Raw genomic sequence first — 25,240 nt, 5'->3', positions numbered from 1 at the left:
GTGAGGGAAGAGGTGATGGGGAGAACAATAAAAAATGTAATTGATGGGAGTCACTATTGAACGATCGTTGGGAAGTGGAAGGAGGGGCTGGAGAGGGAGGTGGTGGAGGTGGGTGGGAAGAGTGTGGAAAAACAAGCCTGTCTTGAGAGGGAGAGGTCGTGACAGAAAGGGGAGGCGCTAATGTACCAATATGAGGGGAGAGAATAATCGTTCAGGTTAAATACTTTATTCTCGGGCTTGAAGTCGGACGGATACATTTCATTACATTTTTTTGCGTTCGTTCACACCAGAAACACACTGGATACGGTTAAGTATTGGATCGCTCTACACCGTCCTGGGTGATATGATGCTGATGCACTTCTTCACATAGCCTACCTGAAACAAGGAAGCGCTAAAGGTGGTCAGAACTGAGGACTTGTAAAGAAAAAAGCTAAACAGAAACACAACCGTCAGTGGAATACTGGATCCGAAATTGCGGGTGATTTTCACTTGAGCCAGCATATTGTCAGAAATGTCAGAGTGATACAGGCATATCATGCATTTGTTTAGTTGCGTTGGATGAATGCAGGTTAAACTGACAAGGACAGCAACCAAAAATTAAAATCTCATACCATAAAATCTAAAGTAGTTGTAAATATATCGTAGCTACAGTCGTATCTGAAATATCCTACAGTTTAGCAGCGATTCAAATTCGTATGTAACTTCGAATGAAGAGTGTAGCTACATAACTTAGCTACTATCACTGAAAAAAAATATCGTAATTTAAACAATAAACAAACACGTTTAATGAATATAGGCTTAGTCTTAAAATTATACCAGGCTATAAAACTAGAAAGCTGGTCACTTTCTGGTTTTAGTATTTTATTTTAAATTAGGCCTGCTTTTAATATTTCGTATTCACGAGCAACTATTTGTGTAGATATAGCCTAATTATCTTACATTTTTGCGCGGAGAAAAGCATATATGCTGTCACTTTAGTGCAATATATCGCTGGCCATCCATTTTGGTCTCAGGGAAGGTCCGCATGTGAGCGCAATAAGTAACTGTAAATCAATTAACAGGGAGTCTATAAATATCGTAGTATCGCTACAATATCGTTATTTGTAGGCAACTGGGTAAAATACACAGGGCAAGTTTTCCTCTCGTCGTGTAAGTAGTCGAAAGTATTTTAACCAGTGAAATAAACTCACACTGTAGGCTAAGTGTAGTTTCAGTTCTGCCTTCTGAAAATAACACATTTCATCCTGAGATTTACACGAGATTTGTGTTAACAAGCGCAAAGCCAGCGTTTTTCTATATCAAAGAAAGATAGGCTACCGTTTGTAAAAGTATAGCCTATTCATCGTTTTTAATTTGGTAGTATAAATGGGGTGGAAGTTGGTTACAGTATTTAGTACAGTATAAAATACACAAAAACACTGTTTACTGCCTCTCATACAGACACCGTGAGATCTTCAACTTGTAAAGACTCATTCTGTAGAGAACTGAGGACCAAAATTCTTTTTTAAATAATAATAATCGTGCGCGAGAAAAAAAATACTGACCAAAGGTTTTATAAAGCCACAACACTGAAACATATTCAGGCGTACGGTCAGATATTTTCTAACGGATCGTAGAACACTATAACTAAAATGACCGACGGTCCAAGACAGCGAGGGAACGCGGCATCCACGCCAGCCGGGGATTCCTCTTCAGACACGGGAAAGGACTCTGGAGTGGCTCTGAAGAAAGAGATCGGCCTCGTTAGCGCCTGCGGGATCATTGTGGGTAAGTCTCCTTTTGTTGAGAACACGGTTGAACGGATTTATTATGAAGGCTCTGCGCTTTACTTTCCTATAATTTGAGATAACGCCAACATGATGCCCGAATTCACGATGAAGTGCACGCTCCAATCAGAAGAGTCGTTGTAATTGAGAGGCGGAACTAAAATATTGAGTGAAATCATTCCTTTCATGGGCGCATCGACCGTGGGGTCTATGGGGTAGTTTGAAAATGTTCCTTGAAAGGTTTTATTGAAGAAGACAACAACTAAATGAAACTTAAAGCCAGTGGTAACCAGATCTACCATCATCTATATCTTCATTTCAACCCTAAATTGGCACACCTGACTGCTAATTAGCAGCTCAACAAGATCTCTTGCTGTTGAATGAGATGAGCTTTGTTAGGGTTGGAATGAAAACCTGCAGGATGGTGGATCTCCAGGAACAAGGTTTGTTATCACTGCTTTAAGTCATGCCGAGTAAACAGCTCAGTGTGTGTAAACCATAGAATTTTAGAGAGAGTTTCACAGGTTATTTTTTTGGGGTACTCCTTGAAACCTCATTGAAAGTCTAGGGGCTGCATGTGTGCATTACTGAATACTGAATATCTAAAATGTGAAATAGTGCTTTGCAGTTATGCACGTAGGGTGAATGTGCATTAAAAAATCTGTCCCATGGTGAACAAATTCTAGCAAATGATCTTCAGTCTGCTTTTCCTGAAGACCTAAATCCTTCCATAATGTACAGTACACTCTGCCCTATTACTAGCTGCAGGAGGTTCAGGCCCTGTTGCTCATTCAAAGCATCTTGCAGCAACACTGATCATACTCCGTGCCTGTACCTTTTCTTTGTCTGTATGCATTATGCATTGCAGATGTTAACTCTGCCTGTGTCCTGTCTTTGTCTGCTGTGCGCCTGTATCCACTGGGTGCCAGTGTCTGCTATTTGACTGCACAGTGTGTAGTATAATACCTATATCACTGAGCCCTTTTCGCTTTCTGTCTGTTTCCCATGTTCTGACATATCTATTTGCTGCCCGTTCTCCACGGCTGCCGTTGCTTTTAGCACTCGGTGTGCCGGGTCAAGGTTTCATTCCTTCTCACGTCCAGTCAGTCCTTTTCACGTGAATCGTCTTATCAGTCAACTGAGATTTATTGTGCCGTCTCTCTCGCCAGCCACCCTTTGCCCTGCTGCACGCCATATTGAGCCATATGTGGACCAATCAGGAGCGAGCGCCAATGGCAATGTCTGTTCGCCCCCCCCCTTCCCCTCCAGAAAATTAAATGAACTAAAACAAGAATCTCATCCTGAGATTTTTGGCCACATGGAACCAGCCTGTCTCTTCATTCATCAGCTTCATCCACAGATTGCCGCTCTCTTCCTCTCGTCCGTCAAATCCTCGGTCACAGTAATCGTCGTGGGCCCCCCTCAGATAGTAGTCTTGGGAAAGGCATTAGCGGGTCTTGGAACATCAGTAGATTTGGAGCGTTATTTGTGGGGGCACTGGCAGACTTTTTTGAGGGGAGCGAAAGAGATTGGTCAAGGGATCCTTAATCACCCAAATCAAAGCGCTCTGTGCTCTGGAGTGGACGTAATTTTGGGCTTATGCGCATTCTTCCCGGTCCTTGGCGGTTATTAAAATCATGAGGCTGTAATGAAGTGCTGCTGTCAGGCTCGCGTGCTCTGGGCTGCTGCCTTTTTGCGCAGGTTCCCAGCCTGACATGCTCAGGAGGATTTATGCTTAACTGCAAGCGAAATGTTAATCCCACTAATGCTACCGGACCTGCAGAATGGCCGCAGTCTGTGCAGCTGTGCAGTGTAGCATTAGAAATGAGCAGTACGATGGAGGGAATGCACAGTTATCCTTGCTTATGCACAGTTAACTAGAATGATATTAAGTTGATCTTGCGATTGCACGGTTAGCCTTAATGGAGTCACAGTTGACTTTGCGGACGCACAGTTAACTGTGGAAATGCACAGTTAACTTTAGGGATGCAAAGTTATCTTTGCAGGTGCACATTTAGTTTTGAAGATGCACAGTTAGCTATAAGAAGGGCACAGTGAATTATAGGCATGGCCAGTAATATGGAAGCATAGGAGCTTAAGGACACAACATTTAGATTTGATGTTATCTTTTATTGTCCTTATGGATGGAAACGAGTATTCTTGCTGATTAGCCATCACATGCAGTTCCCACCATAGTCAAGGTACATAGTTTAACCTGATTTGTCCACACACATTTGCTCAGAAGGGTTACAGAACAAGATGCTCTGTCTCTGTTTCTAACCCAAGGTTAAGTACTTTTGACAGAGTAAATTTTAAAAATCTCTCACAATCCAGGCACCAGCCTTCCCACTGCCTTGGCACAGCTCGCAGTCTAGTCATGAGAGTGAAAAAGTGTTTTTACCCAGGTGTGGGTACTGCTACAGGCAGCAGAGATGAACCATCAAAGCTGGTATAGGTAGACCTGGATGACCCGGGAGAACAGACTCATTGTGAGAGAGAGAGGTTGGCACAGAGACTTAACTTTCTGTAACATTGTAATAAATACTCCATTGCAAGGAAGAAGCTCTTTGAAAATGTAACCACTGGTATCCAGCATTTCCCAAATATGATGCTGATGAAAGTATACAAAACATTCTTGAAGGGCCCAGAGCTGCACTAGGAGCCAAATATGTGGCTGTGCGTCATATCGTGATGGGAAATGGCCTCTGAGTTGCTCCTAATAACAAAATGCCATTACTATTATGGTACCAATCATACCATAGTTATTAGTTATCAGTAGTTAGTCATTGAGAGAGAGAGAGAGAGAGTAAAGTATGAGAGACAAGAGATAAGGGGCTTTGAGACTGGTAGAGAAAACCAGGTGGTTATAACCTAGATTTTTATTAGGTTCAGATTGCATCAAGTTGTTCTTTGAACTTTGACCCGTATACCACTTGGCATATTTCTGAAAGGTACAAAAGTCATACTTAATGAAGGAACAGGGTTCAGATCTCCAGCACTGATGGTCTGGGCCTCTGCTGGAGAACTTCAAAGACCTCCATCACTTTCAAGTATACAGAAAGAGTGGGGGTGGGGGGGGGGGGGTTAGGGGGGTGGAGGGGTGAGGGAGGGAGAGCGTGGGCAGGCAGGAACAAGATAAAAAAGAGGAGATTATGATGTTCAAGTGATAAATATGTTTAATGATAAGCTATCCCAGAATGCACCAAGGCTTTTCTGACAGCAGTTTATCCCCTGGGGTTTAATGTCCTTAACGTTACATGATTGACACCGCGGTTCACTCTGTTACTTGGTCGCTGGTGGTCTTGATGGAAGAAGATTACTTTTTTTTAAAACTCCCAAACAGCTCTCTTACTCCCCGCCCTGTAGCTTCGAGGCCGAAAAGTCAAACATAGCGGAATTTGTGGGGCAAGAACGCCGGCCTGTTTTTGTCCTGCCTGCTTAAAAAAACGGGAAACGGGTGACGCGCTCACAGGAAACAGGTGCTGCGTCTGTGTCAGCACTTTGTGCAGCTCGGGTGCAGTGCGAATGGCCTTTCTGTCCCACTGTCACAGTCACGCTATCGGCTACTCGCGCATGGTAGGCGCTGTGGACACGCTGTGAGCTGACCTGACCAGCTACACGATTGCAGCTGCTGTGCTGAATCGCTGAGTTGTGACTAGCAGAAGCTGATAACGTTTTTTTATTCTGCGGCAATTTGTGAGCCACAGGCCTATTGTGTAAGGAATGCATTGGACTCCAATATTGCCCTCGGAGAACGTATAATGCCGCCCACAAATCTGAGAACGCATTAAATTTCAAATACATATATAGATATAGATATAGATATAGACATGGGCAGTGATTGATTGATTGATATTTTAAGCTTTTTGGCTTAAAATATGTACATATTTTACAGCCCAGAGGATAGCATGTTAAAGTGTTCAACACAAAGTGTTTACAACATGGTCCTCGATGGAACATTAAATGGATGATGGTTTGCACTTTTGTCTGGCACGAAAGAGAGCTGCCCTGGATGGTCTCTGTGCGGAGCTTGTATTTTCTTCCCGTGTTTGTGTTGGTTTCCTCCGGGCACTCTGGATACCTCCTACAGTCCAAGTACATTCATTTCAGGGACTTGGCTAACCATGGCACATTTACAGAAATATTATTAATGCGCATTGTCCCTGTCAAATGAACTAATAAAAATAGTTATTCATGTTGCCATGTCCTTGTATTTCCCCTCTGCCGGGCATGCATGGTTTGGTGTTGTAACCCTACCCTAACCCTACTCTTCAATAAGCAGGTGCGCCTTGCTGTCTCGTCAGATTAGCCGTAGGCCAGAGGTATATAACTCCGGTCCTGTAGGGCCGGTCTGCATGCCAGTTTGGTTTTAGTTCCAACTGACTTTTTGGACAGCTCTATAAACCGTGCTGGTTCACTCCCGTGTTTGAGCACAATAAAACCTTTAGGATTCACTTGCAGTCTGCGGCTGCAGCTGGTGCTTATACGAATGTCAGGTCAAGACACGACTGAGCTAATTAGATCATTAAGAGCAGAAGTTGGCGCGAAATCCAGAAACGGATCGGTCCTCGTCGTGCATCCCCGCTATAGGCGGTCCCTCGACAGCCTGTGTTGGTGAAACTTACCAAGGTTCATGAGGGCAGTTATCGTTGCTTGTTAGTGCCGGGCGCTCTGTGTTGCAGGTGGTAATTAAGGGTGTGACAGCTCATTGCTCGTGGCACAGTCTCACCAGTCTCTGCACACTCGTGACAAATGCACAGCAGTTATTGAAAGAGCTAAATCAAGGCTAAAATGATAGCATCATAAAATGAAAAGAAACTCAATGGGATTCCTTGCATTTGGTTGCCCTCTCCAGTTGTGACGGTCGCGCTAAAATTCTCACACACAGCCGCTGTGCTGCTGATTGGCACAGCGAGTATGCCTTCCAGAAGGCCGTTGAACAGTTCATGAATTGGGATCACCGCAATTGGTCTAGAAAGTTTTCGCAATACAAAGGGCGCGAGTGAAGTTGGTGTAGTTATGGAGCATTTTACTGTAGTGGGAACGACTGGACTGACTGTATGCAGTTTGAAGGCCCTACGCCTGCACATGTGCGTACACGCTGGAGAGCGCATGCCCAGCGATCGTGCCTCGCTCGGTCAAAACCGCAGACCTTCCTAAACGCACGTGCTCGGCTCGGCGGGCAGGAACTACGACCCCTGACCTTTGAGTTGTTATATCTGTCGTGGCGTATTTGTGGATCCGTAAAAGCTGACGCGTCACCTTCGACCGCGGGCTCCTCAGATCCCTGGCGGCGGCGCTTGTGAACCCGCGCGCACGGGCGGCTCTGCTCACGTGGAAACGATGACACGGCCGTCTCGCTTCAGTGCGCCCCTCACCCCCCCCCCCCCCCTTCCCAAAAAAAACCGTGCCTCCTAGGGGACCCTCTCCAAACTGCCTGTCTGTCCGATGGCCAAGGAGAGCGTGAATGCTTTGTTCAAACTAATACCCACCCCCCCCCGCCAGTCTATCCCCCATTCCCCCGTGTATTTTCTAGAGATTAATTTTCCTTCTTCCCCTTCCTGTCATTGTGTCAGCTACACTCATCTAATGTAGGCTATGCCATTTCATTATGGCAATGAGTGTATTCAATGAATTATTAAATACAGATTAATAAGGATACCAGTAATGAGGACCACCGGTTTTTTTCTTTCTTCTTTGTTATTATAATCAGTAAATAAGCACAATTTCTACAAATGAATTGCTCCGAAGACTCACATTCTCTTATATGACTTATTTTTATTACTGTCATTAATACGTAATATATAATTATTATTATAATTTTTTTAAAATTCATTATTAATGAGCCCCCCACCCCTCACCTGTTTCCTCTGTCTCCCAGGTAACATCATCGGGTCAGGGATCTTCGTGAGCCCTAAGGGGGTGTTGGAGAATGCCAGTTCGGTCGGGCTGGCCCTGATCGTCTGGATTGTCACCGGGATCATCACAGCCATCGGGGCGCTATGCTACGCCGAGCTGGGGGTCACCATCCCCAAATCCGGGGGCGACTACGCCTACGTCAATGACATCTTCGGAGGACTGGCGGGGTGAGAGACAAAAACAGACTGTAATTGACTGCCTAGTGTTGCCCCAGTCATTGGGAGGTTCATGAAGCTTCTCCTGCCATGGAGTACTTTAATGTGAATGGCACTGCCTAAGTAATAGACAGTTTGAACTATGGTCTTTGTACCCACTCATGGCTGAAATATAGCATTTAGTAATTTAGCTGACACCAGAGCGACTTGCAGATAAAAGCTTTTTTTACAGCTGGATATTTACTGATATTTACTGAAGCAATTCTGTGCTCAGTGGTGCAATGGCAGTGTCCCAATCTTCACTCAGTAAATTACAAGCCCTGATGATACTGCACTATCTCCCATATCAAAGCTTGTGTGCACCTGTGGCGCTGTGTGTTCTTACCAGTATTGAGGCTCGAATCTAACAAACCCAACCCTTTCTCTCTGTATCTATGGTCACTGGTCCTTCTCAGTCTTCGTGTCTATGGTTAGTAAGGCCTTCTACTCTCACCATTTCCTTACCTACTGTCCGCTCTGTCTGTATGGTTAATAAGCCATTCGAATCTGTGTATCTGCAGCCACAGATACACAGATTACTCCTCTGTGTTACTCCTATAATAAGCCCTTCTACTCTTACTGTTCCTATGGCCACCAGCCCCTCCCCTTCTCTCTGTATCTATAGTCACTAACTCCTCCCCATTTTCGCAGGTTCCTGCGACTCTGGATTGCGGTGCTAGTGATCTACCCAACCAATCAGGCTGTGATCGCCCTCACCTTCGCCAACTACGTCCTGCAGCCCCTATTTCCCACCTGCTTTCCCCCAGAGAATGGACTCCGCCTGATGGCAGCTGTGTGCCTACGTGAGTGTCCTAGGGAGGGTGGCAGGGCATAGAGCCGGGGGGGGAGAGAGAGGGAGAATACAGTACGAGAGACAAACAGAACAATCACTGGGTGCTCAAATATAGAAATATCTACAAGCTCCGGAGATCAGGAAAAACCAACAAGGTGCTCATTGAACAAGAGGGCAGAGATAACTCGAAGGGAGCAAAGAAGGGTGCCTCAGTGCAAAAAGTATAAAACTGGGCTTACTTCAATGCAGTTCACTCTCGTGCCTTGAACTGCATTGAAGTACGCCCAGTTTTATACTTTCTGCACTGAGGCACCCTTCTTTGCTCCCTTCACAGTATGAGAGACACCCGTTATGTGTGTGTGAACACAAATGTAAGGAGTTGAGAGAGAGGAGTGGGGCCTCTACAAACTTCACACGTGCCGCAGAAATATCACAGCCGGGAGGCAGACACAGAAGGGGAGAGAGATGGAGAGAGAAGGAGTCGTGAATCCCGTGTTCTGCCAGGCCAAATGCGGCCCTCCTCTGTGCCAGCTTTCACTCCCGACTCTGTTTGTCCATGCTTCTGTCAGATTTTGTATTTTTTAAACCCACTCTTAGTTTATTGATTATTCCTTCCCTTCTTTCTTCGGGTGTACACTTTCAACGGGACGGTGGCACTGTCACTCGATCTCTTGTTGTCGGCTGGGGCGTGTTCACACAGCTTGGATTCTGGCCAATGAGGGGCTAAGTTCACCAGGAACGTGAATGCGGCGTGACACATTGCATTCTTAAACCAAAGCACTCTATCACCACTATTTTAATCATCCAGTCTGGTCATTAGAGATTCGCACCATGATTGACAAATTATTGGTCTGCATTTTATGGTTCCCTGGACCTCAGTCACTGGAAAGGCTAAAAGGAATAGACTGTGATACTTCACTGCTCCCCGAAAGGGTGAGGCAACATTCCAGGTATTTTTCTTTTCACTGTTAAGACGGGTTGACAGAATGTGACGAGCCATCCTGAGAATTTGAAGATGAGTGACACACTGCATTCTGCATAACAGCACACCTCCAAAGCACAGACTATTGGTATTGAAGAAGGAGTTCTTTTAATTGAACACTTTTATTTGATTGGCTCAGGCAGTAGTATTTTTGCCACTGCTGCACTTCCTTGTTCTTAATTGGGCAGATGTTGGCAGGCAGCTTTGGAGAAAACGGCTGAACTGCAGTTTTTTTGGGATGTGTTTTTGTTCTTCAAAAGAAACTGGGGGAAAGGTTACTGGAGGACACACGGAATGAGTTTGGACGGTGTGTGTGTATGTGTGTATGTGTGTGAGTGTGTGTGTGTGTGTGTGTGCTCGTGTGAGTGTGTGCGTGTTTGCATGTGCGTGTGTGTGCGAGTGTGTGTGAGTGTTTATGTCTGTGCGTGTGTGTGTGTGTGTGTGTGCGTGTGTGAGTGTGTGCGTGTGTGGATGTCTGTGTGTGTGCGTGTTTGCATGTGCGTGTGTGTGCAAGTGTGTGTGAGTGTTTATGTCTGTGTGTGTGTGTGTGTGTGTGTGTGTGCGTGTGTACATGCATGTGTGCCTGTGTGTGTGCGAGTGCGTGCGTGTACATGTGTGTGAGTGTTTATGTCAGTGTGTGTGTGTGTGTGTGTGAGTGTTTATGTCAGTGTGTGTGTGTATGTGTGTGTGTGCGCGAGTGTGTGTGAGTGTTTATGTCTGTGTGTGTGTGTGTGTGTGTGCGCGTGTGTACATGCATGTGTGCATGTGTCTGTGTCAGTGTGTGTGTGTATGAGTGTGTACGAGCACGCGCGCGCGTTTGTGTGTCTGTGTGCGTGCGTGTCTGTGAGCGGGGTTGTACAGTAGCTGTCTGCTTTTGTTCTCTCATTTCATTCATGTTTCTTCAGCTTTTCTCCCTCTTTCCAGTCCCTCTTCCCAGTGTCCCAAAACATTCCTTGTAGGTCAGGCGTCGCTCTCAGGGCGCTCCTCTGGGAAGTGAGAGGGGTGTGTGTTTTCGGCGTAAGGGTTATATAACCATCTTTTGCAACATATTCCGAGAAGTCGAAAAGGGAATTATCCTGCCGACCCCTCCGTCTGTTTTCCCTCCCACCGCGTAAACGGTGTGATCCCGGGAACTCTCACCTTCTGTCTAGCCGGTGAGAAAATCTGAAGCAGAGACGAAGAAGTCTGTGTGTATGTGAAAGACAGCCACAAAGGAACACGCAGAGAGAGAGAGAGAAAAACATTTCTGAAAGAGAGTGTGCGTTTTGGAGTGACGGTCTGTTTGTGAGCTAGAGGAAGAGAAGAATTTGTGAGTGTGTGGGAGTGAGCATGTGTCTATGTGTGTGTGGCGCGTGTGTATGTATGTGCGTGCGTGCACGTGCGCATTTGTGTGTGTATGCGCTGTTTGTGTGTGTGCGTGCATGTGCAGCTGCGTGCGTGCGTGTGTTCGTGTGCGTGTGTGTGTGCACGCCTGCGTGTGTATGTGTGTGTCCCTCCACCCAGCTCTGCTTTAGAGCCTAAGTGGGATACGTTCCTGTACCCACAAAAAAACATTTATTTCAGGACAGTGTTACTTTATTGGCCTTGTTTTTGACGGTTCGCTTTCAAAACAGGAGGCTCCCTTTGACACATGCATCTGTCCTGAAGCGTCATACTGATCTATAGTGCTGGAAAGCTGCCTATGTCCTGGATGACATCGCTCACCCACACACTATGATTTAGGACGCAGTACAGCTAATACATTCTTTATACAAAGCCAAAGTGGTGTACATCCATAAAGCTATGCACTCTTTTTACATATAGAATGCTATACTTAATCTGTTTACATAACACCTGCGTCTGTTTCCATATAGAATGTCCTCATTACGCACAGAGGTATATATACTGTACATGGTGTTCATGCTGCATTTCGCAGTCTGTTTGCACATAGAGAAATATAGACATGGTATAGTGTAATAGTGTGAAGTGACACTATTATATATCTGTTAGCAGAACTAACAGATATATATGATAATGTCACTTTACAAAATGTATTACTATTTATAGTCTGTTTATTCATGACGTCACGCGTGTTCTGTAATTCTACACCGCGTGTAGCCCTAGCTGTTGCGGCTGCAGCTGTTGTTTGCCGTGGTATAGAAGGGAACACCGCGATGCCCATCTCAGCCCGGTCCCTTTTAGCTCTTTCAGGACAGCTGCAAGCAGGCCCCAGAGCTCCTCGGAAGAGCTGCGCTGTTGGCTTCCTGACAGGGCTTTTGTGCTCCTTACGTTCTGCCCGAGAGCGTCGCCCTGCCAAACCCGCTACCTGAGAACCCCGAATGGCCACCTGTACAGCGTCTCATTACCCAGCCTTTTAAACTTTTATGTGGGAATGACTTTACTGAAAGAGAGAAGGAGAGAGAGAGGGAGAGACAGACAAAGAGATACAGACAGATTGTCAGGTTTCTCAGCCCTGCCCTATGCAACAGCAGGACAGTCAGTGAGTGAATGAGTGCATAAATGATTGAGCAGAGGAGTGATTTGAGTGAGCGAGGGAGCGCGTGGACCGAGCGATCGAGTGACCGGCTGACTGAGCGAGCCAGAGGCCTAGTTCAAAAACAGACGAGGGAGTGACGCTGTCCTGAAGCAGCCTGGCGGACAGCGGCCGCCGAGCCGGACGCGGGGGCGCTTTTGGGGATTGCGGGGGGGCTCATGTGACTCTGCTGAATGAACGGCACTGGTGAAGGTAAAACGGGGACAGGCAGCCCACTGTTGGGTTCCGGGGCCGGTCGGCGAGTTCTGCGCCCCAGGGCCGTAAACAGGAGGAACGCTCAGAGAGAGGATGCAGCAGAAAGGCCAAAGGGTTTGACATTTGGTTTTAGTGACAGGGCCCTCCTTCATGTGTTACATGAGAGTCATTAACTCACCCGTACGTGCGCCCTCCCTCTCTCTCCTCCCTCTGCCCTGTCAGTCAGTGAACACATGCTGCGTAACCCCTCTCTCTGTGAAGTGTTAACGCACTGTTAGTATGTGTGACCAGTGTGTGTATGTTATTTATCCAGTCTCAATGCTGTGTTAATATACTGTAGTGTCCAGTCAGTCCATGTGTGCACTGTACTGTGCACTCTATCCTTCTCTTAGACACTGACCTGGGAACGGTTCTCCAGTTAGTGAAAATATATACTGTATGATATCTCTCTCTCTTTCATTTCTACTGACCTGAGAACAGTTCTCCCGTTAGTGCATATATACTGTATATGCTATCCCTCTGTCAATTCTACTGACCTGGGAACAGTTCTCCTGTTAGTATGTATATACCTTATATACTATTCCTCTCTCAATTCTACTGATCTGGGAACAGTTCTCCAGTTGGTGTATACTGTATATTTGTGGTCTCCCTCAGTGCTCCTGACCTGGGTGAACTGCTCCAGTGTGCGTTGGGCCACTCGCGTGCAGGACGTGTTCACAGCAGGGAAGCTGCTGGCCTTGGCGTTGATCATCATCATGGGCATAGTACAGATCTGCAAGGGTGAGTGTTCATCGCCTGTCTGTGTGTCGGTCAGACCCGAGCCCTCGTCTGTCTGACGTCGGCGTGTGCCCTTATAACCCAGCTCTCTATGTTTTTCTGTTTGTCTTGTCTGTCTGTATCTGGTTTTATTTGTGCCAGTCTGAAGGGCGTGCTACAAAAGAAGCTTAACATTGCCCAGGGTTTCTCTTGTGCTTGCTGGCTTGGCAAAACCTAAAACCACAATCTGGCTTAACCGGTATCACGCTGGTGGTTATCAGCTTGCTAAGTGAACACGGGCTTTGTTAACCAAGCTTTGTGCGCGTCCTCATAGAAGTGGACCGTACTCCAGCTGCATGTTTCTCACCTGAGGAAAAAAGACAGATATGGACGGATATAACGGAGGGATACATAGAACATAAAATAATCATAATGTCAAAAAGAAACACCGTTTCCACCTGCAAAGCCAGGGACGAGGGTTGGCAAAAAAATCCTAATAGTGTAAATTTCTTAGTTAATACCTTTTTTTTAATATTAGTGTTTGATATTTAGGCTACCTTACCACTCATAACGAATAAACCTACACTCTTACTAATTGTTCTACAGTTTATTTATAATGTGACAAATGCTTATTCTAGAGTTCCTAAACCTTAAAAGTTATAAATTTAAAATATTGCCTGAAGCAATCACACCAAAGTTTATTCATGAACTTTAGGGAATTATGGGACTCAGGTCCATAATTAAGGGAAATAGATATGGATGCGTCTGGTTCCCTCTGTAGAGAATTTATATCTTCCGTATAGTTTATCCTCGAAGAAAGCCAGCGGAGTAATTCAGTCTTGAGAACACCCCCGAGCTCTCCAGGAATGGAAACGCCTTTTCCCAAAGAGTTGATTGGTCAAAGGACAGTGTTTTATATGATTCAGTCTGATAGCCTGAACATAACCATAACCCTGGACCAGGTTAGCCATGCGGCATGATTTACCATGGCGATATACCTGGATTTTAAGTTATTCAGTTCCTTGATATGGAAAACCCAGGGTTAAAGCTTAAGATAGCTTGCTAACCCTATAATTTTATACACCCCTCTGATCTACATACACGCGTATGTGTGTCTGTGCGTGTGCGTGTGTGTGTGTGTGTGTGTGCGCACACGTGCAGGCACACCTATGCCTATGGCCATTTTTGTACCCTCTCACAAATTACCTGTCTGCTGTACTTTTTTAGATGTAGTAAGTCCTAACATGCTCAGCGATGCAAAGTAAAAGTCCTCGCCAGTATTTTTTTTCCAATCACCATTTACTCATTGGCACAATTCTTCAGCCTGGAGATAAAACTATTCAGTGAAATCAGCTGGCTTCAGTTCATGGGTGGAAGAAACACATGGCAGGACTTTCTGCCTGCTGGATTTTCCACCTCTGCATGTATTCATGAAAAGGGTGGTGCTCAGCTTTAACATGCATGTTCAGTGCAGACAGTTGCGCATTTTGCAAACTAAGCAGTTTCTTCAGTACATAACAATTAATTCAGTTTCTTTAACCTCAGACTCCAATAAAAATTGTATTTTAAACTTAAAAGCTGACACATTATCCACATAATGGTTGATAATACTGAAGCAATTCACACTCAACTCACACTCAAGAGCTAAAAACAGCATGTACTGTCCTAAGATTCCAATCTGCTCTGCTACCATTTGGTAGACTGCCACCTGCACTGGCCCAGCGGAACACATCCTAGCACACCAGCGACATCACTTCCTGTTGAAAGGGGATTGGTGTGATACGAAACCTGATGACATCAGCCAATATGGAAGCAAATTTCACCTCAGACTGGAGGTCATACGCTATTGGCCGTGTAGTCATAACACTCATGGCAATGTTCTTATCACAGCACAGCGACCTAGAAATAATAAGGATGAAAACGTCTTATGAGTAATAATAATAATGGTGATCAGGTTTTTCTACGACAGCCTCAGGCGTAACACTACTATGAGCGCCCAAGAAAAACAGAGGGATCTGCATTTATTGTGATGGGCTTATTAGTGCCTTTGCCTGTGTAATCACCCATGTGTGGGAATTGCACATTGAGGGCAGACAGAGAAAGAGACAGAAAGAGAGGGGTGGGAAAGGGTGAGAGACGGAGGGAGGAGTATGCTGGGGGTCAGAAAAGAGTTGAGGGCATTTAGAATTTTGTAAGAAAAAAAGGCTGGCATTTCATCAGAATTTGTCCATAACTATGACTGATCAAGGCTCATCTTTTCTTCAGAGTAAGCTCAGCATTTACTAAGAATAAATAGCCAAAATTAGTTTGTGAAGAAAAATGGTAATGCTTGCATTTAGTTTTATGTTAAGTTTTAGTGGGATACAAGCCATAATGAGATAAACAAATGCTACTGGAAGGGATTACAAAGAGAGTGGAAACGAGACAGAAGGATAGGCAAAAAAGAATAGGAAAGAGGGGGGAGGGTGCGGGTGTGGGACAGAGAGAGAGAGAGCTCGTTTTGCATGATTCCCTTGGGACTGGAATTAGTTCTAACTGACTGAGCACTGGCTTAAAGCGCTTAATTGTACGTACCTGCCTCCCCGCCTTACTCCTCACCCCACTGCGCCCTCGTTCGTACCCAGCCCCTGGTCCGCTCTCCATTTAACCATTTACTCTCTCTCCGTCAGCGCACTGTTAATGCAGCGCAGGTAGTGGCTAATCTCTGCTAGTCCTGGCGCTCGGTGGTGGAAACATCTCTAATGCAGGGCAGGTAGTGGCTAATCTCTGCTAGTCCTGGCGCTCGGTGGTGGAAACATCTCAAATGCAGGGCAGGTAGTGGCTAATCTCTGCTAGTCCTGGCGCTCGGTGGTGGAAACATCTCAAATGCAGGGCAGGTAGTGGCTAATCTCTGCTAGTCCTGGCGCTCGGTGGTGGAAACATCTCAAATGCAGGGCAGGTAGTGGCTAATCTCTGCTAGTCCTGGCGCTCGGTGGTGGAAACATCTCAAATGCAGGGCAGGTAGTGGCTAATCTCTGCTAGTCCTGGCGCTCGGTGGTGGAAACATCTCAAATGCAGGGCAGGTAGTGGCTAATCTCTGCTAGTCCTGGCGCTTGGTGGTGGAAACATCTCTCAGTTACATACAGTGATTACTGATAGGACTCGGTGCCGGGCACAGATGGAAAACTGGGAACCATGTGGGCCGGCATGCTACGCTGTGCTTGTGCCTTTTCTTTCTCTCTCACACTCTCTCTGATGCTCAATCTGTCTTTCTCTCTCATCTTGCTCTCTATCACTCCATCTCTTCTTTTCCCTGATCTTCGTCACTCATTGTATAGCACCCTTTCTCTCTGTCCCTCCCTCTCTCAGTTCAATTCAGTACAATTCCATAAGCTTTTTTGGCATGAAATACATACAGAAAATATACAAATAATATGCCAAAGCATAATATAAAAAATTAGAATTTGAAACAGAATGAAAAAACTATTGAAAGCAAGTAGTTATTACCCGTAATTATAATATTTGCAAGTTAAACAGATGACATATTGGTTATATTGTACTGCTTATCTGTACAGTGGTTATATTCTTGCTGGGTAGTTACTCACTGTCCCTCAGGTTGTGACTGGCTGAAACATATTGTGCTGCAATAAGTGGGGCTGTTGACCCTTCTCCCAGAAGGCTTTGCAGTTTTTCCACATTTGACAGAGGAGGAAATGTGTTTATAAATATAGAAAATTTGCTAAAGTGTTTTTTTTTCTGATTTCAGAATATTTCTCACAGTCTAGGAGGAAGTGCATCTTTTCCTCCACCTATCCTGTCTTACAGTGGCCTCTCTCAAATTTCAAATTCAAATTCAAAATGCTTTATTGGCATGAAATACATTTGTACTTATTGCCAAAGCATACACACACAAACAGGAATAAGAATACAAACAACAGTGAAATACAAACAACATTGTGGTAACGACAATCTCTCTCTCTCTCTCTCTCTCTCTCTCAGGGGAGTATCACTGGCTGGAGCCTGCTCACGCGTTTGAGAGTTTTCAGGAGTATGACGTGGGCCTGATCGCCCTGGCCTTTTTGCAGGGCTCCTTTGCCTACGGCGGCTGGAACTTCCTGAATTATGTCACAGAGGAGCTGGTCGACCCATACACGTGAGTGCTCGAACCAGCCAACCACTGAGGGTCTGCTGAGGGTCACCTGTGGCCTGCTGCCCTGTTAGTAATCTATGCCTTTTCTGTCTCATCAGGCAGTGTGTAATGGATAACACACCACATATGACATGCTGTTTAGTTAGCACTTAGTCGTTAGTTCAATGTCCATTCAATGACATTGACAAGTTGTGGGTTTGACGATGTCAGTTAGCATGTGAACGTAGCATGTGATTGTGAAATTACCACTAGAGAAGCAATATGAGTGTAATTACTTTCATTGGTTGTGGACCTTGGTCTTTAGCTCTTCTAGACTACCAGAGTGGTTGCCAAAGGCCATACTTTGAAGGCCACAGCAGGTCTGCTCCATCACACCTGCATGTAATAGGTTTCAGCAGTGTACTGTCGTGTCCAGTTTGCCATCTGTTAGCATTTGGTCATGATACCGTAGCCCTAGCGGTTTTCCATTTTCCATTTCAAAGTTGTAAATTTTGTGTCACGTGAGTCAGATTGAGTAACAGATCAGTATTGGTTCATCTCTCTCTTTCTCTGTGTCTCTGTCTGTCTGTCTATCCGTCTGTCTCTCTTCCCTCCAATAGGAACCTGCCCCGCGCCATCTTCATCTCCATCCCCCTAGTGACGTTTGTTTATGTGTTCGCCAACATCGCCTACGTCACGGCCATGAGCCCGCAGGAGCTCCTAGCCTCTAATGCCGTTGCCGTGGTGAGAAGTCCCCACCTCACACTGACTCACAGTCCTATTCTCTTCTTGCATCCAATTCAAATAAGAAACTAAGCTCAGTCGTCTGTCCCAGTTTCTACTCTTTTCTCACGTTAAGTCAAATCTTTTTTGTTGTTGGCTGTCGACCAACAATACAAGCTTAACCTCTTAAACTTAATTCACCAAAGCACAACTTCCAGAGCCGTCCAAGCATTAGCTGCACTTTATTTATACATCACAGTCTCACTCCCAGTCTTTCTACACAATGTTCTGGTCTGGTCTACATTCCTTGTGATACAATCTGAATACTATGCTCAGAGATGGATATGGTTTGTCCAATAAATGTCCAATAAATTCAGTTTTCTGTTGTCCATCATAGCAGCATCATATTTCATGTTACTCTTCTCACTTTCTGCATACCACTTCTCATTGTCTGTGAATATTTAGATGCCATATGTGTGTGTATGCTTGCTTGCGCCACCTAGTGTGCACTGACTCCAGCGGCTAACCGTCCTCTCTCTCCACCCCTCAGACTTTTGGTGAGAAGTTACTGGGAGTGATGGCATGGATCATGCCCATCTCTGTGGCCCTTTCTACCTTCGGAGGGGTCAACGGATCCCTCTTCACCTCATCCCGGTCAGTCCGCCCAGCCCCCTGGTTCCCCTAGCCCACTCGGCACCTCACCCCAAAACCAGCCGCCACCATTCTCTGGTCTCGGTCACCTTTTTCCCAAGTCCGTCCATGTCTCCCCAACCTGTTCCTCTGTCCCTGAGTGAGGGTACAAACAGTCCCAAATGTTCATCAGTTATCAGACACCGACTGTTGAAAAGAACATTTAGCCAATGTGATGCATGTTTTACTTCCAGTTTGTTTTATGCAGAGTGCAGCAGGTTGCCCTGCTGTGCACACTGTGAGTATAGAGACATTGACAGTACTCAGTGTGTCTGCACTGTACTGGACGTGATGGTCTCTATACCTCTCTACCTCTCTCTCTCTCTCTCTCTCTCTCTCTCTCTCTCGTTCTCTCTGTCTCAGGTTGTTCTTTGTTTAGGGGCTACGTCTCTGCATGCCCTTGGGTAGAATTTGAGTATTTCAAAGTGACGCACGATGTGGAAACATTCAAAAGAATGTGGTGTATCAGGGGGGCTGCTTGTGTGGTAAATGAAGAAGAGATTGAGATATGTTACAGTTGAGTGTGGGGGTTGGCCATTATTGTTTTTCTTTTTCTTTTTTGGTGGGGGTGGGTAGGGGTGGGAGTTTTGGGTTTGTAAATAGGGGGTTGGGTTCGGTTTGAAGGAAATTGTGGAAAGTTTTTGAGTTTCAATAAAGGAACATAAAAAGTCAAAGTCTATCTGTCTGTCTCTCTCTCAGGTTGTTCTTTGCAGGGGCGAGAGAGGGTCATCTCCCCAGCCTGCTGGCCATGATCCATGTCAAACGCTGCACCCCCATCCCTGCTCTCCTCTTCACAGTGAGTCTCATACCGTTGGGTCGCCCTCTCCCTCTCCCTCTCTGCTCACACTTCTGTCGGCTCCTTCTGTTTCTCTTTCCCTTCGTTAAATCTTCAAGACGATCTTCTCCCTGCTTTTCAGTGAGCAAATGAGCTTGATATCTAACTTTCTTTCAACGACATCTACAGAAACAAAACAAAAAAGATTTCAAAATGAAAGAAAGACCGACTGCACAGACTAGCTCCATTTCAAGAGTGTCCTGTAGGGGGCTCCACAAGCTCCGTGTTGAGGCCCTGACGCTGTCTTATCTGTCCTCTCTAGTGTGTGTCCACACTTCTGATGCTGTGCACCAGTGACATGTACACTCTCATCAACTACGTGGGCTTCATCAACTACCTCTTCTATGGAGTCACTGTCGCCGGGCAGATTGTGCTTCGCATCAAGCAACCTGACATGCATAGACCAATCAAGGTGAGACCTAAGGATAATTCAGCCCACTCACTGGTACAAGAACTCCAAGATTACCCTTGTGGAAATGTAATATAGGACAATGTACTGTTACACTGTAAATATTGTAACTTTGTTACAGTGAATTTATGCACTGGGGAGTGATGTTTCTGTAGCGTTGCAGGTGTGTGCAGGTGTGTGTGCTGAAGCTCAAGTGTGTGGCGTTTCTGCAATGTGTGTGGTGCTGCAGGTGTGTGTAGGTGTGTGTGCTGGTGCTCAGGTGTGTCTGAGAGAGTATGTAATAATTCTGCGTTGTGTGTGTCTGTACAGATCAGCCTGGTGTGGCCAGTGATCTACCTTCTCTTCTGGGCCTTCCTGCTCATCTTCTCGCTGTACTCGGAGCCCGTGGTGTGCGGTATCGGCCTGGCCATCATGCTCACTGGTGTGCCCGTCTACTTCCTGGGCGTGTACTGGGACAAAAAGCCCCAATGCTTCAATGCCTTCGTCGGTATGCAAACCGCTTCTTTGCCCTCATTGTCGGCAATGATGATGTCACAATAAGAGATGTGTAAATGCCTGCCTTCTGCAAATGGCTCCAAAGTGTGCTTTGGAGAGGCTATTTTAAATCCTGTCCCAAAGCCAAAGTGTGCTGTTCAGGCACAACGAATGTGCAAAATAAATGGATACATTTAATGTCATTTTCTTGCAAAATTTTCAATAGGGACAAATGTAAACAAGTGTAAACAAGTGTGTACTATATAAGCATGTGTGTATGATTCTGTAAGCCACATTAAATGTGTACGCACAATGCGAATGCACATTATGATAGTGAACTGTACTGAATCTCTCATAACATGTAATTTCTCTTTTTCTTTCTCTCTCTCGCTCTCTCTCTCTCACTCTCTTTCAGATAAGATGACGTACGTGGGACAAAAGTTCTGTGTTGTGGTGTATCCTGCGGAGAATGAGGGTGGAGACGCAGGCAACAAAGAAGAGAGTGATGGTGGGAAGGAGGAGTGTGGAGCGCTAAAATCAGAAGAGTGCTGAACACACACACACGTACACATACACACACACACACACACACACGCACACAACCACTCTGACTAGGCGATATCTTTATGCTAATTAAATTCAAGAGAGGTACACACATTCAAACATGCACATGTACACACACACACAAAATAGTAGCTTGTTTTCTAAGCAACATTTATAACAATCACAAGTGCATCATCAAACCAAGCTAAAGAAGAAAGTCAATCGGGAGAGGAAAGAATAAATGTTTCGCACTGCCACACTTCCAATGTATGGACTGGTATAATCTTTCACCCCCACACACAGTAATGGCCAACCACACTATGGTCGAAATTCCAGCATGGTTCCAACCTGGTTTTAAGCCTTGGTTTGGAGATTGTCAAGCTGGCGAACAAGATGGCTGAAATAGCAACCATGGGGGGCCTGCTTGGTACAGACAATTAGACCCTCACCAAATTCCAGATGGTATCCAACTGGAGCAGAATTTGGTTCTGGCTAGATTCCATCACCAAATTCCAACCCGGAATTTCCACCAGGGCACTCCCTTTGTACTGTGACAGTTCCTCTGACACCACTCCTCATCAGGTGACATCATCAAAACCTTGCCTTCTTTTTTTGTTATGCCCTGCCTCTTCCTCATAAGACTCCACCCACATCATCTCACAAGCACCACATGCTTCTTTTGCATGGCACTGTGAAATACCACAAACCATCAAGTGACTGCTTTTACTTCTTTTTTTAAATGTACTCATCAAATTGAGAATTTCATTTCAATGGTAATTTTTGTTGTTGTTACAGCGAAGCTAGTTTTCTGATTCTTCACTCTTCAGTTTTCAGACAGCAAAATTCAGATTTCACATTTCTTTTAAATACACTCAAAGAGCTGTTTGTGTTTATGTATAACTGCAATTCCAAAGTAGATTTTTTTAATTGTAATAATTATTTTTATTTTTTGTTGTCATTATTTTTGCTATCGTTTTCTGTTTTTTTTGTTGTGTTAAAAACCAACATGAAAACAGAGGTCTACTTTTTATGCCTTCAGTAACGGAGGCATATGTTTTAGTCACAGGTCCGAGTCTTGGTTAGGTGCCTGTCAAATTATTTTTATGTTCAGAAGTAGTCCCAGATCTTTTTAAATGCCTTAATTATTATATAATCTGCTGGTATTGCTATTATGATTATTGTTATTGCTAATGGAAGATGAATAATTCCAATGCTTTATGAAGAAACAATTTTTCATGTTGTTTGAAAAACATGCAGGTAGTAATATAATAAAATATAGACTTTATCAAAAAGCAGTCAAAAAGCAACTGACATTGCTAAGGGAGGCAGACAATCAGATACACACACAGCCACTGATTGACCAACAGACAGAACTCTACTAACTTGCCATAATTGCTGACATCCAGGTAGATTAATAGAGAGGTGGCCAGATAGCCATACAGAGACTGAACACATTAATGTTTGCAGACATACAGACAGTCTTAGTAGACCTATATTTAACTGTATGTGTAGCTTAGATAGAGGAGTAGAAGGAGTGTCCAAGAGTCCTCTGTTTATGTAGATGTTTCTGTCTGTACTGTACTATACTGAACTTCTGTCTGTACTGTACTGTGACTGTACTGTACTGAAGTTGTGCACATATTCACTCCTTAAACTTAATGGAGAAGTTTTATTTTTAGGTATGAAAATGCCATTCCTAGATACATTCTTGTTAAGTGTTATATAATGATTAGCAATGGCCTAAGGCTTGCTGTCTTATAATTAGCCACAGAGGTATTGTTGATAGTATTTACACTCCCAAAATAAATAGCTGTGCCAACGGGCAACTATGCAGTAGCTCCTAATCCAGATTCCACTCCCCCTCCTACACACCTAACAATGACTCCATCCTACACTCCAGATCTTACACACCCTTCGTATTCTGACAGCCTGAAATTGAGGCGCAGAGCTACACTCGACGGTATCCTACAAACCCATTCATACTGCCGCCATTTTGTTTCAGCAGTGTGGCCCTTGCTATGGTGTGGCCTACATTACACTTCCTATAGAGTGGCCTTTGTTGTAATTATAGGGTCCAACAGAGCCATGGCACACATTGAATGGGGCTAACAAACAGCTAGTATTATGCTGTGCTACAACGCCGTGTTCCGCCCGGCATTCTTTGAAATAACCTGACAGTGAAACACACTCACGCGCACGTACAAGCTATTTTAACTCCCAGTCAATCCATGTATGTATGATAGGCTGACAGCTCCTTGGTATTGTGCACCTTGGAGGAAAGTATTGAGATGGTGGGCTAGGGAAGCCCTGAAGGGTCCCACTGTCTATGCATTAGGACTGATGACCCCATGGGTTGTGTGACCTCATAAAGGGTCAGTGTGACCTCATAATAGAACACAGTGAAGTTTGAAATGAACTGATGTCTATGAGAACTCTTTCAATCATTTCTGCACTGTACCCATACAGAATTGCTCTACACTGCCTGTTTGTTGTATTATAGTATTCTATGCCACACTAGTCTACTAAACAATACCAATTCCTTGCCTTGACACAGAAATCAAAATGCTGCTTGCCTGCTTCAAAAGACTGAAGCAGAATTCTAATGATAATAGAGCATATGCATGTGATGTGTGAAAAACCTGTGAATCAGGTAAAAAAGGTAAATTTTGAGAGCCATGCAAATCTGGGACAGTAAGCTTATCGTCAAACAATATGACTGTGATCCCAAAGGACAGTTTTTTTTTGTGTCACAGATATGTGTAATGTTTGTCTCTATGGTGACTGCCTTGCTTTTCTAAGAGGTTAGTTTGACAAATGGTGAGAATGTGATCGTCTAATCATTCATGCCCAGAACACTCTAAAACTTCAAATTTAAGCGTGCTGTTTCTACAGGAGTACTCTTTTCTTTTAGATTTTGTATGAGTTTCCACATGAATGTAAATAAAGAAGGAAATAAAAATCTACATACCAAATGGATTCAGACTCTGTCTTCAGGGGGAGAAAATAAATGTGCGTTGAAACACCACAAAATCCTGCATTATGTGCACTTAACACTACATAGAACACAGACCAACCTCCGAAAGCTTGAATACTGCATACTGTGTAAATTACTTGGCCATATTTCTTCAATATTTCCCAATCTTTCTCCTTAATTTGTACACAGGTTTTGGGCCCCACAGTAATGAGCAGGCCAGCAGAAGAGCTACAGGAGAGCTAGCATGTGAATGAATGAAAGAATGAATGAATGAATGAATGAATGATTTATATAGACTTTTCCGAATGCTTCCAAAGTGCTTTCCAGTGATGAGTGGGAATTCACCTCACCCACCACCAATGTGTAGCACCCACCTGGGGTGATGCACAGCAGCCATTTTGTGCCAGAACGCTCACCACAGATTACCAAAGGTGGAGAGGGAGAGAACTTTTTTTTTTTTTCAGGGGAAGATTAGGTAGCAAACTTGAGAGAGCCAGGTTGGGAATTTAGTCAGGGACGTTCTCTACACCACAGGCCACACAATGCATCAAGAAAGCTGGCACAGCTGATGCATGTGGTACATCTGTGTCTGGATGCCTAGTGTATCATAGGGATGGCACTAATGCAGAGAAACTGAGAAACCCTAGCAGGCATAAACCACCACACTCTTGTGCCCTGTCACTGCAAACTCCCAGTCATGGTCAGGTACTGAGAAAGCACAGGTATGAGCCGGTAATGACTCATCCGTAGTGCCAGCCTGCTCCTGTGGAGACGACCTATAGTGACTAAGCTACTGGGAGGACAAGTTATAGCCACTAGGTAGCTGTGCATCATTTGGTTGTCCCCGAGTCTGAGCAAATGAACAAGCATTTGAATATCAGGATATATGAATGGGTCCTTTGCACTCATTTACAACACCCAATAAGCAGAACACAGAATTGTCGAATACCTCCGTTGTAGCTGACTCACTCTAAATTAATAATTTAGCACCCGAGTCAACCAGCTTTTATCTGGTGGCTTTAGCATCCACTAGCGCAGGAATTTCTCACCAGTGCCACCAACCATAGTCACATACAGTTGCATGAAGCAGGTTTGCATTGGTTATAGCCTGTTAAGTGCTGCCATCTAGTGACAGTTTAACGCAAGGCAACTTGTAATTTAATCAAGCAAAGCTACTGAAACTGGCATGCTCAAGAGTATATATATATACAGGAGAATTAGCTGAAGTCTGTATATTATCATGCAAGGGAATTCAGCTTTATTTGATATCCTATTGCTTTTAGCTAGAGTTAACTGGTTATCTGCAATGAATACACAAAACAATGCTTGCAGTCTGTATTAGACTA

The 25,240-nt window shown here is 44.7% G+C and overlaps 1 protein-coding gene across 1 annotated transcript; it reads left to right on the top strand.

Moving 5' to 3' along the window:
* Positions 1-215: 215 nt before the first annotated feature.
* Positions 216-23,896, top strand: slc7a8a (solute carrier family 7 member 8a). The gene is made up of 11 exons (XM_064343812.1): positions 216-1,767; positions 7,648-7,852; positions 8,531-8,682; positions 13,037-13,162; positions 17,117-17,270; positions 17,867-17,990; positions 18,520-18,623; positions 19,359-19,455; positions 19,757-19,906; positions 20,213-20,390; positions 20,793-23,896. Exons 1-11 carry the CDS (start codon positions 1,632-1,634, stop codon positions 20,927-20,929), a joined length of 1,563 nt encoding a protein of 520 aa, XP_064199882.1. The 5' UTR covers positions 216-1,631; the 3' UTR covers positions 20,930-23,896.
* Positions 23,897-25,240: the final 1,344 nt, after the last annotated feature.

Source organism: Anguilla rostrata, chromosome 7 (genome assembly GCF_018555375.3).
Source record: "Anguilla rostrata isolate EN2019 chromosome 7, ASM1855537v3, whole genome shotgun sequence".
NCBI classification, from domain to species: Eukaryota; Metazoa; Chordata; class Actinopteri; order Anguilliformes; family Anguillidae; genus Anguilla; species Anguilla rostrata.
Note: the sequence above shows the minus strand (reverse complement) of the source record. Positions and strands in the feature narration are given on the sequence as shown.

Excerpts from the sequence above, each read along its gene's own strand:
- slc7a8a (XM_064343812.1), top strand. The coding sequence starts at position 1,632 with ATGACCGACGGTCCAAGACAGCGAGGGAACGCGGCATCCACGCCAGCC. Across the intron at positions 1,768-7,647 it reads CGCCTGCGGGATCATTGTGG|GTAACATCATCGGGTCAGGG; the intron begins GTAAGTCTCCTT and ends TCTGTCTCCCAG. Across the intron at positions 13,163-17,116 it reads CATAGTACAGATCTGCAAGG|GGGAGTATCACTGGCTGGAG; the intron begins GTGAGTGTTCAT and ends TCTCTCTCTCAG.